The following is a 13,254-nucleotide window of genomic DNA, read 5'->3' as shown; positions in this document are numbered from 1 at the left end:
CTAGTTTTTCCCCTCCCCCAGCCCCTGGCCACCACCATTCTACTCTCTGCTTTATGAATTTGACTGTGTTAGATTGCTCAGAAAAGTGATATTGCATAGTATTTGTCCTTCTGTGTTTGGCTTATTTCCCTTTGCCTAGTGTCCTTCAGTTTCATCTGTGTGGTCGCAAATGGCTGGATTTCCTTTTTTTTTTTTTTTTTTTTTTAAGGCTGAGTAATATTCCATTGTATGTATATACCACATTTTCTTTATTCATCTGTTGAAGGGCACTTAAATTGTTACCATATCTTGGCTATTGTGAACAGTACTGCAGAGAACAGGGCAGTGCAAATCTCTTTGAGATCCTGATTTCAGTTCCTTTGGATATATACCTAAAAGTGGGATTTTGAAGAAGTTCTTGCATGTTTTAACATTATTCATTTTTCCTTTTTTTATTATAGTGTTTTTAAGTACAGAGCTTCAAGCTTTACAGATACTACAGAATAAGAAACGTAAAAATTCTCAATTAGATAAAAACAGTGAAATTTATCAAGAAGTTGAAGCTATCTGTGATACTCTTGGTGTACCCAAGTCAGCAACTTCTGACATTCCGCTTATGCTAAACCAAGTGGAATCAAAGGTATCGTATTTATTTTTCATTTCCCAAAAATGGAACTAAATGCTAACATGTAAATGTACTGAAAATGAAAATATTTCCTTTAAGATGCATTCCATTTCAAGAGAAGTTTATCTTCCTGTAAAGTAAATTTTGGATTCTGAGTTCATATGCGTATGTGACTTAATTTGCCAATAGCTAATATTCAGGAATCAGATCTTAATGAGTGAGGGCCTTTAGGCTTTGCAAGAGTATTCTGTGGTAGAAATCACTTTGCAAGTTAAAGGATCCCTTTCCCAAGTAACGTTAGAATGTACTATAATGAAAGAAGTAGAGTAATCCAAAGTTGAAGGCAAACTACATTTTTAAAAAAATGGATATTGTTAATAGAATTGTAATGTAGTTGTCTTTGGCAGTGAGCAATCACAATTTCTGGTGGATAGGTGTTTAGGAAATGTTTGTTGTATAGAAAATAAATGAATGAATAAGTGTCCTGATGTAGTTAAAAACAACCACAAGCTGTGTACCTCAAACTTTGTGAAATTTTCTCTTCAATTATTAAACTACTCTTCTTCCCTGTTGAGCCACATATTAGAGAGAATGCTACCCTTGCAGTCCAAATTCCAGCCTATTTCCTAGGATTCCTCAAGGGGAATAACACAGGATTCATTTTAAAGGAAAAGAACGTTCTTACTCTCAAGAACAGGTTAAAGCTCCATTTTTATACATGCTGTGTTATACTAAATTCTTGGATAAAATATTCCTGCATTGATAATTTAGGAACTGAAAAGATAAAAAGATTTGTCTTAATTGAACATAACAGAATTTTGGTGTCATTAAGATGAAAACACAATTTTAAAAACATTTTTTCTTTTTGTGGAACCTGCAGACCAAAGAATAACTCTTTTTGAATCACTCAAAAGTGTTATGGAGTTAACAAGTTACTCTTCAATGCTTTTCTCTTTTCCTCTGGATTAAGAATGATCTAGGGTTGGCTAAAATGTCTGGGATAATTTCACCTTGAGACAGATATCTAGGCTTTTTCTAATCTTCCTGTGCTTCTACATATTGATCCCCAAAAGGCTTTTCTTTTTTATGGGTCTCAGTTACAATTAAAAATATCCCTGAACCTGTTGTTTCTCTACTTGAAGTAGGCTATGCATAATGCCTACGTTCAAGTGCTGGCAGGCTAATCTGAAGGTACTTGCTACTGTGGCCATTGTGGCCAAATATTTTCCTAAAAGGACTTTGTTCTCCATTCCTTATTGAATATGCTTTGTCACCATTGGGAAAGAAAATTAGTGTTTTCTAACTTGAAGCTGTTCAAGTGTGACTCTAAAGTAATTATAGTAATATTAATGGCAAACATATACATTTACTGTTGTAAATGTTTACATATAATAATTCATTTAATTCTCACGTCACATATAATGAGGTAGTTGCTATTATCTACAACAGCCATATGAGGAAAGTGAGGTGCTGAAAGATGGAATAAATTGGGCAAGCAAGTTTCTAAGTAGTAGTGGCAGACCTGAAGTTTAAATACAGGCAACCTCCAGAGTCTGTGCTCTTAAATTCCTCTCTATTTGAGTTGAACTCTCAAACTTACTGAAACTGTTGTCCAATGTTGAAATCCTGGGAATGGAACTGAGCATGATTACATGTAAGAAGTTATAGGTAAACATTCAGAATCCCTCTCGAGTGAGGAGTTACAACTCAGACTTTTAGTAACATATGAAATAATCAAAATTGGAGGTGTTTGCAATAGTTGGGAAATCTGCAGAAGTTGAGTATCTTAAGAAAATAAGTTAATTCTTTATAATAAGTAAGAATTGTATTGTTGTAGAGTAGATTTGCCACGAAGCTAATAGAGCTTAAGCTTTGGGGCCTCTCATTTGTACAAGCCTTTCTAAGCTAATTTTTTAAAAAATAGCTTTCTCAATGTAGAGTTTACATGTCATAAACTTCACTCGCTTAAAATAGATAATTAAATGAATTTTATTTAGAGAGTACAACCATCATCAAAATCTAATTTTAGAACATTTCCATCAGCCTCCAAAGAAACCTTCTGTCCATTTACAGTCACTCCCCATCATTACCAGCAGTTTCCAAGTTAATTTTGTGTTCACGGTTTTTAACTTTTTCTTAAAGAATGCCCTTAACATTAAATAAGCTTGATATTCCTCAAAATCTGAACCGTCTTGATTGTACCTTATAACTAAGAAACTGTAGATATATCATTCTGTTTTGAAATTGTTTTTAGATAATGAAAATTTCTTCAGTTAGGGTGAGCCCAACTTAGGCTATCATTTCTCAGTCGTTTTGTTCGGGATAAATTACTGTTATTGGAATGGCTGATATTGCTAGAGCAAAAACAAATGTCTAATAACTTCTTTACTAAAACAAAAGTGTTGCAAGTAATTCAAATTAGTGGCTTTGCAAAAGTCATGAAATGTGTATGTGGTGACTATAATTTAGAGGACTTGCTCTCTTGCGTTTTGCTGAACAATGAAACCAGAATGCTTGCACTTGGCATGTATACAGAAGCATGCATAAGAGTGTGCCATTTCAAGGAGAAGCTCCCCAAATTACTTCACATAAGGCCACACAGATTCTCATAGTAAAACCTTTCAGTAGCTACTTCTTTAGTCGTCTATATACATTATTTCTTATTCTGGAAAAGAAGATACTCTGCACTGTGCTGATATTCTTTCCTAGTATGTGAAGGTATATTTCATTTATTTTACTTGAACATTTCACTTATTCTTCAGCATTCAAAACAGCATTTTAAGGATAATGTTGTTTTAAATTAGGGATATACTTTTTCATAATCTTTTATATTTACTTTTAGGTGAAGGATATTCTCTCAAAAGTCCAGAAAAATCATGTGGGAAAACCACTGCTGAAAATTGATTTAAATCTGGAACAGGCGGTAAAATACCTTGCTTTATTCGCTTTATGTAATTCAATTAGTGAATATGACTTAATTTTATTAGTGGACACCTAGATTTTACAATGGGTAGCATACCTTTATTACTTTAGAGAATTAAAATGGATTGACATCCTAGAGTAATAGGTCCTGACATTTCAGATTATTAATTGTCCAAGAGTATAGATAGCACCCAGTATGTTAGCATAGTTGTGATTAGAAAAAGAAAGTAGCTCAAAAGCCAACAAGGTGGAAATTTTTGGCATTTTCTTTCCTTATTGGTCCAGACCACTTAGCAAGTAGATGTTTTACTTAAAACGCTTGATTGAAGATGAGGTAAAGTCTCCCAGTTGTAGAGTTTAATTCATATGTTTAGTATTTCTGAATATCATAAATGTTCTCTCAGATACTCTTTATTATTCAAAAAATTTACCATAAAGTCTCATGGGATCAGAAAATGGTTACCAGGTACAATATCTTTCGAATCAGGAGGTATTGACCACAGTTTTCAAATTTCTGTGTATACAGAGTGTAAAGTTTATGATTTTTGTTTCTGAATTCTTTAGGAACAGCTAGAAAGAATCAATGAAGCTCTTTCCTGTGAATATGAATGCCGCCGGCGGATGTTGATGAAACGATTAGATGTGACAGTGCAGTCCTTTGGTTGGTCTGATAGAGCAAAGGTAGGGCTGTTTTCCCATTTGTGTCCTGTAGGTGGTACTCTGTGACAGCTCTTCAGGCTGCACTGTTTGTCGTTATGTAATTGTGCCACATTTGCACTTACCACTTACTCTGAAGCACATGCCCGGGCCAACTACTGCTCTTACATAATGATCCTAGTCTTTTGTAAATCCCTGTTTGCAGGTATCTTGATTTCTTTCCAAATGTTGTCACATTGATTTTAAACTACTACATGTTGTGATTTATGCAATGATAGGCATAAAAGAAGGGGTGTCATATGAGACAGTGAGATAGATACAGTAAACAACCAGTCAAGAAAGGAGACCATTGGAATAGGTGTAGGTAGTGCTGATGCCAGAACAAGTCTTCTGAAAGGTGTTGTAAGGCTCTGGACTGTGTTCTGGTTTAAGAGGAGGTTGGATGGTGGGGGCATTCCCAAATAATGGATGTATCACATAGCTTTCTAGAGATCTGTCTCCCATCACTCCCATTTTATGCCTTTAAACTGTATTCAAGCTTCGTCTGGGTACCCTGCCCCACTCTGCATCATAGTCTAGAAATTCTCCAGACAGTAAGCTGGGACAGTTAATAGGGCTTGCATCATTTGCGTCCCCTGTTTCACGGATTACTGTTCTGTGCTCCTTCATGTCCAGTGTGTGGAAATCACTAGTTCACATGGGTTGTCCACTTTTGTTTTTGGTGGGATGGTAAATCTGGTGCCTCTTACTCTCACATACCATACCATCATCATCATCGTCATCGTTATCATTATGTTTTTTTGTATTGACCTGGCAGTTCTACCCCATGTTGTATCAGCTGGGGCACTTATGCAGCTTCATTCAGCTGATGCCGGGACTGGGCTGGAATATTCAAGATGGTTGTCTCATAGTGTGGGTTCTGCTGATTGTTGGTGTGCTTTGCCTGTCTTAAGTGGTCTCTGTTTCTACGTGGTGTTTTGTATTGGTTTACTATGGCTGCTGTAAGAAATTAGCATACACTTAGTGGCTTAAATAATGAACATTTATTCTTATAGTTCTAGAGATCAGAAGTCCTAAAATGAAGGTATTAGCAAGGTTGCATTCCTCCAGATACTATAGGGGAGAATCTCTTTCCTTTGTATTTTCTAGCTTCTTAATGCTACCTGCATACCTTGACTCGGCTCGTGATGTCATCCTTTTATCTTCAAAACTAGTAGTGTAAGATCTTCCAGTCTTTCTGTTTCCATTGTCACATCACCTTTTGTGTCTCTCTTACAAGTATACTTGTGATTATACTGGGCCCACTCACATAGTACAGGATAATGTTTGTATCTGAAAATCTTTGAATTAATCACATCTACAGCTGTCAGGTAACATATTCCAGGAATTAGGATGTGGACATCTTCAGGGGAGCTGTTTTTTAATTTACCAGACACCTCATCTTCCTTACCACTATAGGAGGTGATTTTTCTGAATCCTTGCATTGTGAAAATGTATTTATTCTCTTGTCACATTTGATTGTAGTGTGGGTAAATATAAAAATCTAGGGTGAACCTATTTTTCCCTAAAAATACTGAAGGCATTGATTCATTGTTTTCTAGTGTTTCGTGCTACTGGTGAGAAACCTGATGTAGTTCTGTGTCCTTTTGGATAACTTTTAAAATTTTTTCTTGGGAAACTTTTGGGCTTTTTCTTTAGCTTTGGAGTTCTGAAATTTCATAGTAAGGGTTCGTATGGGTGTTTTCCATTCATTGTGCTAAAACAGTAAATGGACCTTTGAATGTGTAGACTCTTATCTTTTATATTTTTCTTCATTAATCTCTTTCATTTTGTTTTATTTTCTCTTTCTGAAATTCTTATTAGTCAGATTTTGGACATCCTGTATACATCCACTTAAGTTGCTTTATTTTTTCTCCCATTTTCTATCTGTTTTCCTTTTTTGATACGTTTTCTTAGAAATGCCCTCAATTTTATTTTGTATTTGGTATCGAATTTTTGTTTCTGCCATCATTTTTTAATTTCCAGGGAATCTTTTTGATTCTGTAGTTTTCCTTTTTTTCATATTTTTTTCTTGTTTTATGGATGTATTATCATCTTAAATAAAAATGAAAAATTAAAAAAAAAAAGGGTCTTAAATTATCTCTGTTTCCTCCAGCGTAATTTTTTATTGGTTTTTCTTAGTCTCTTGCTTATGGTGGTTTTCCTCAAATGCAGGATGGTTCTTGGTTGATCATATTAAGAGCAAGACATTGAAAAGCTGTGTGCTTTGCGTTTTAGATTTCACATATAAGTAAAATCGTAGGGTATTTACCTTTCTCTGTCTGGCTTATTTCACTTAGCATTAAACCCTCTAGATCCACTCATGTTGTTGCAAATGGCCAGACTTCATTCTTTATTATGTCTGAATAATATTCCATTATTTGTTTATATATATGTGTATACACACAATCTCTCCACATCTTTTTTTATCCATTCATCTATCAGTGTCCCCCGATAGGTCGCTTCCTTATCTTGGTTATTATAAGTAATGCTGTAGTGAACATAGGGGTGCGTGTATTTTTTCAAATTAGTGGGTTTTTTCCTTTGGGTAAATAGCCAGAAGTGGTATTACTGGATCATATGGTAGTTCCTATTTTTAATTTTTCGAGGACCCTTCATAATGTTTTCCACAGTTTCTGCACCAATTTATGTTTCCACCAACAGTGCACGAGGGTTCCCTTTTCTCCACATTGTTGCCAACATTTTTTATTTCTTGTCTTTTTGATAATAGCCATTCTGACAGGTGTGAGATGTTATCTCATTGTGGTTTAGATTTGTATTTCACTGATGATGAGTGATACTGAACATCTTTTCATGTGCCTGTTGACCATCTGTAGGTCTTCTTTGAAGAAATGTCTATGTAGGTCCTCTGCCTTTTTTTTTTTTTTCAACGTTTATTTATTTTGGGGACAGAGAGAGACAGAGCATGAACGGGGGAGGGGCAGAGAGAGAGGGAGGCACAGAATCGGAAACAGGCTCCAGGCTCTGAGCCATCAGCCCAGAGCCTGACGCGGGGCTCAAACTCCCGGACCGCGAGATCGTGACCTGGCTGAAGTCGGACGCTTAACCGACTGTGCCACCCAGGCGCCCCGGTCCTCTGCCTTTTTAATACGATTTTTTTGGATACTGAGTTGAATGAGTCCTTTATATATTTTGGATGTTAAACCCTTATTGATAATATCCTTTCAGCCATACCTTCAGTAGGTTGCTGTTTAGTTCTATTGATTTCTTTGCTATGAAGAAGGTGTCCTCTTTGGTGTCATCTCATTTGTTTATTTTTGCTTTTGCAGTCCTTGCCTGGGAAGACAGATCGAAAAAATACTGCCGAGACTGATACCAAATAGTTTACTAATTGTTTTCTTTCAGGAATTTTATGGGTTCAGGTCTTAATTTAAGCGTTTAATCCATTTTGAGTTTATTTTTGTGTATGGTGTAAGAAGATAGTCCAGGTTCGTTTTTGTACATGTAGCTGTCCAGTTTTCCATTTATTGAAGAGACTGTCCTTTCCACATTGTATATTCTTGCCTTCTTTGTTGTAGATTAATTGACCGTAAAGCATGCATTTATTTCTGGACTCCCTATTGTGTTAAGATGATCTGTGTGTCTGGTTTTTGTACTACCAAACTGTTTTGATTATTATAGTTTGTGTACAGTTTAAAATTAGGGAACATGATATGTACAGTTTTGTTCTTTTTCACAATTGCTTTTGCGAATTGGGGCCTTTTCTGGTTACGTAGGAATTTTAGTACTATTTTATAGTAGTGGTATTCTGGTTCTGTGAAAAATACTGTTGGGGTTTTGATAGAGATTGCATTGAATCTGTAGATTGCTTTGGGTAGTATGGACATTTTAATAATACTAATTCTTCTGATTCATGAGCATGGTACATCTTTCCATTTTTTTTGTATTCAGTTGCTTTCATCAGTGTCTTGTAATTTTCACTGTACAAGTTTTTCCCCTCATTGGTAAATTTTATTCCTAAGCCTTTATTCCTAGGGTTTTGATTTGTTTTTTTATGCAGTTGTAAATAGATTTGTTTTCTTAATAACTCTTTCAGATAGTTGTTACTAATATATACAAACAACACATTTCTTTATATTACCATACAACTTTACTGAGTTCATTGATCGGTTTTAATAGTTTTTTGGTGGAGTCTTTGGGATTTTCTGGATACAATATCAGGTCATCTACACTTAATGACAGTTTTGCTGCTGCTTTCCAGTTTGAATGCCACATTTTTTTCCCCTCCTTGCCTAATTGCCCTGGCTAGGACTTCCTCCATCTTAGAGGGCAGTTTTTCAGCTTTTCACTGTTGAGTGTGATGTTTGCAAAGGTTTGGTCTTCTATGGCTTTTATTTTGTTGAGGTATGTTACCCACTGTGTTGAGAGTTTTTATCATTAATGGATGATGAATTTTGTCAGATGTTTTTTTCTGCATCTATTGAGATGATCGATCATATGATGTTTTCTTTCTTTCTTTTTTTTTTTAGAAAGAGTATGAGAGAGTGTATGTGTGAGAGGGGAAGGACAGAGGGAGAGGGAGAGAGCATCTTAAGCAGGTTCCAGGCTGGGCATGGACCCTGATGCGGGCTCAATCTCAGAACTGTGAGGTTATAACCTGAGCTGAAATCAAAAGTCAGATGTTTAACAAACTGAGCCACCCAGGCTTCCTGCCCAATCATAAGATTTTCATCCTTCATTTTGTTAATGTGATGTATCTTGTTTGATTTACAGATGTTAAACCATCTTGTGTCTGTAGAATAAATCCCACTTGATTATGGTGTATATTCATTTTAATGTAGTGTTGAATTCGTTTTGCTAATCATTTGTTGAGGAGTTTTGTATCTGTGTTTATCAGGGATATTGGCCTGTAATTTTTTTGTTAGTGCCTTTGTCTGGTTTCAGGGTTATGGTGGCCTTGTAAAATGAGTATGGAAACATTCCATCCTCTTCAGTTTTATGGAATAATTTGAGAAGGGAATGATGATTAACTCTTTGAATGTTTGGTAGAATTTAGCTTTGAAGCTGTCTGATCCTGAACTTTTTTTGTTGGGAGTTGTTTGATTCCTGATTCAACTTCATTGCTAATAATCAGTCTATTCAGATTTTCTCTTTCTTCATGACTCAGTCTTGGAAGATTGTATGTTTCTAGGAATTTATTAATTTCTTCTGAGTTGTCCAATTTGTTGGCATATAATTGTTCAATAATCATCTCTTAGGGTCCTTTGTATCTCAGTGCTACCAATTGTAATTTCTCTTTCATTTCTTAGTTCTGTTTGGGATATTTTCTGAATGAGTCTGGCAAAAGGTTTTTTTTTGGATGAGTCTGGCAAAAGGTTTATCAATTTTGTTTATCTTTTCAAATAACCAGCTCTTTGTTCCATTGATGTTTTCTGTTTTTTGGTTTTTTTTTTTTAATCTCTAGTGCATTTATTTCTGTTTTGATATTTATTATTTCCTTCCTCTGTTAACTTTGGGCTTTGTTCTCCTTTTTCTAGTTCCGTTAGGTGTAGAATATTTGAGGTTTCTCTTGTTTTTTGAGGTAAGCCTTTATTGCTGTGAACTTCTGTCTTAGAACTGCTTTTGTTGTATCCCAAGGATTTTGGAATATTGTGTTTCCATTTTCATTGTCCCAGTATTTTTTTATTTTTTTCTTTGATTTCTTTGTTGACTCACTGTTTTTTGTTTTTTTTTTTTAACACGTTTAATTCCACATGTTTGTTTTTTCAGGTTTTCTTTTTTTTTTTTTTTTTTTTAATGCTTATTTATTTTTGAGAGCGAGAACAAGCAGGGGAGGGGCAGAGAGAGAGAGGGAGACACAAGATCAGAAGCAGGCTCCAGGCTCTGAGCTGTCAGCACAGAGCCGAATGCAGGGCTTGAACCCACAGACCATGAGATCATGACCTGAACCCAAGTTGGATCTTAACCAACTTAGCCACCCAGGCACACCTCCGATTTTCTTCTTGTAATTGATTTCTAGTTTCGTGCTGTTGTGGTTGGAAAAGGTGCCTTCTAGGACTTCAGTCTTCTTAAATTTATTGAGATTTCTGTGGCCTAACATGCCATCTGTCCTGGGGAATTTTTTGTGTGCATTTGAAAAGAATGTATGTTCTGCTTTTTTATGTAATGTTTTGTATATATTTATTAAGTCCATTTGGTCTAATGTGTTGTTTAAGGCCATTGTTTCCTTATTGATTTTTCTATCTGGATGATCTATCCATAGGTGTAAGTGGGGAGTTAAAGTCCCCCACTGTTATTGTGTTGCTCTCAACTTTTCCTTTTATGTCTGTTAATATTTGCTTTATATATCTAGGTACTTTCTTGTTGGGGTACATAAATATTTACAAATGTTATATCCTTCTGTTGGATTGACCTCCTTTTCATTGTGCAATACCGCTGTTTATCTTCTGTTATGGTGTTTGTTTTAAAGTCTCTTTTGTCTGATAAAAGTATTGGTATCCAGTTTTCATTTCCATTTGAATGGAATACCTTTTTTTTATTCCATCACTTTCATCCTTTTTTATCTTTAGATCTACAGTGAGTGTCATGTAGGCAGCATATAAATGGTCCTTGTTCTTTTATCTGTTCAAAACGTCCAGGTACCTTTTGATTGGAGAATTTGTTCCATTAACATTTAAAGTAACTATTGATAGGTATGTACTTAATTGCCATTTTGTTAATTGTTTTCTGGTTATTTTTATAGTTCTTCCCTGTCTTCTTCCCTTGCTCTCTTTCCCTGTAGTTTGATGCCTTTCTTTAGTGTTAGGTTTAGCTTCTCTTTGCTTTATTTTTTGTGTATCTATTAATAAGGTTTTTGGTTATGGTTACTATGAGTTTCACATATAACCTGTATATATACAGTGGTCTATTTTAAGTTGATGGTCACTTAGAATATGTTAATGAATGCATACTCTGCCTTGCCACCAGTGTTTTATGCTTCTGGCATCATATGTTGTGTCATTTTATTTTATATATCCCTTAACTAATTATTGTAGTTATAGTTGTTTTTACTACTGTTGTCTTTTAGCTTTCATACTAGCTTTCATACTAACATTATAAGTGGTTGATCCACTCCCTACCTTTATTATGTAATTGCTTTTACCAGTGAGATTTTTTTCTTTCATATATTTCCTTATTTCTCGTCATGGCCTTTTATTTCTACTTAAAGAATCCTTTTAATGTTTCTTTTGGGATCTGGCAAGTGTTGATGAACTCTGTTAACTTTATCTTGTCTGGGAAACTCTTACCTCCCTGTCAATCCTGAATGATAACTGTGCTGGATAGCATATTCTTGGTTGTAAGTTTTTCTTTCAGCACATTGAATATATCATGTCACTCCCTTCTGGTCTGCAAGCTTTTTGCTGAAAAATCAGCTGATAGCGTTATGAGAGTTTCCTTGTATATAACTAGTTGTTTTTCACTTCTTGTCTGTAAGTTTCTCTCTTTATCTTTAACTTTTGATATTTTAATTATCAATGTGCAATGGTATGGATCTCTTTATTTGGGTTTTTCTTTGCTTCCTGGACCTGAATGTCTGTTTCCTTCCCCAGGTTAGGGAAATATTCAGCCATTATTCTTTCAAATAAGTTTTCTTGCCTGTTTTTTCCACTTTTCTCATTCTGGAACCCCTAGAATGTGAATATTAGTACATTTGATGTCTTGGAGGTCCCTTAAACTATCCTCATTTTTAAAAATTCTTTTTTCTTTTTGTTGTTCTGATGGTGGTGATTTACAGTACCTTATCTTCCAGGTCACTTTCTGTTCTTCTTTATCATCTAATATGCTTTTTGATTCCCTCTGTTTCTTTTGTTTCATCTGTTGCATGTTTCAGCTCTGATTAATACTGTCTTACACTTTTGAACAGTAGTACTGTCTTACACTTCATCCATTCTTCTGAGTTTGATGAGCATCTTTATGCCCATTGACTTTGAACTCTGTTTCAGATAACTTCTGTTTCATTAAGAGCTTTTGTTGAGGCTTTGTTTTGTTCTTTTTTTTTAAGTTTTTTTTTTTTTTTTTTTTTTTACATTTCTTTATTTTTGAGAGACAGAGTGAGACAGCGCACGAGTCAGGGAGGGGCAGAGAGAGGAGACACTGTATCTGAAGCAGCCTCCAGGCTCTGAGCAAACTGTCAGCACAGAGCCTGACACGGGACTTGAACCCATGAACTGTGAGATCATGGCCTGAGCTGAAGTTGGGCACTCAACCGACTGAGCCACCCAGGCGCCTCTGTTTTGTTCTTTTATTTGGAATATATTTCTGTGTTTCCTCATTTTGTCTGACTCTGTTTCTATGTGTTGAGCAAATTGGCTACCTCTCCTGGTCTTAAAGGAGTGGTTTTATATAGGAGATGTCCTGTGGGGCCCAGAAGTGCACTCCCTCCTCATCACCAGAGCCACATGCTCAAGAGGCATTTTCTGTGTGAGCTATGTATACCTCCCTATTCTAGGACTCGGCCAGTGGGTGAGGCTTTCAGTGGGGTGCCAGCAGCATTAGCATGTTAGATTGAGAGTTCCAAGATGGCACCTGCTAGCATCAGCACTAGCAAAGTAGAATGTGATCTTCAAAAGGGCCCCTGACGGTGTTTTCCGTCTCTAGAGTGTGTCTTAGCAATTGCCTGCCTGTCTGAGCAGCATGAGCCCTCTAAGAGCAGGTTCTCTGTTCCCTGTAGCTCTGTGGTTTTCCTGGATGTAATCTCTGTTTTGAAAGTCTGGCTTTGGGGCTCTCTTCTCTCTTGTGCAGGATCTAAAGGTTGGAGTACCTGTGTGGACCTCCAACCCTTCACTCCTCAGGAAGAAGTTCCATGTTTTTGAAATTCTTTCCTGTCTGTGGATTGCTGTGTTGTGGTGTGGGTTTTTTCCCCCCTCTGGGCGGGGGGAGGAGGTCTCTGCCACTTTGATTCCTCTTAGTCCCTCCTTGTGGAGGCTCTGTTCATTCAGTTTTCAGGACTTTTTTTTGAGGGAATTAATCTATATGTAGTTTCATATTTGTTTTGACCAGTGGTGGTAGTGAGTTCAGGATCCTCCCGTGCC

The 13,254-nt window shown here is 36.0% G+C and overlaps 1 protein-coding gene across 1 annotated transcript in view; it reads left to right on the top strand.

Annotated features, from left to right (window-relative positions):
- The window catches only part of FAM98B (family with sequence similarity 98 member B), a 37,222-nt gene that overhangs the window by 15,979 nt on the left and 7,989 nt on the right, over window positions 1–13,254 (top strand). Inside the window, exons 4-6 of the mRNA XM_027066910.2 lie at window positions 441–619; window positions 3,447–3,527; window positions 4,091–4,207. Of these exons, the coding sequence (XP_026922711.2) occupies window positions 441–619; window positions 3,447–3,527; window positions 4,091–4,207 (377 nt within the window). The remainder of the gene's footprint in view (window positions 1–440; window positions 620–3,446; window positions 3,528–4,090; window positions 4,208–13,254) is intronic.

The sequence above is a fragment of the Acinonyx jubatus genome, chromosome B3, assembly GCF_027475565.1.
Source record: "Acinonyx jubatus isolate Ajub_Pintada_27869175 chromosome B3, VMU_Ajub_asm_v1.0, whole genome shotgun sequence".
NCBI lineage: Eukaryota > Metazoa > Chordata > Mammalia > Carnivora > Felidae > Acinonyx > Acinonyx jubatus.
Note: the sequence above shows the minus strand (reverse complement) of the source record. Positions and strands in the feature narration are given on the sequence as shown.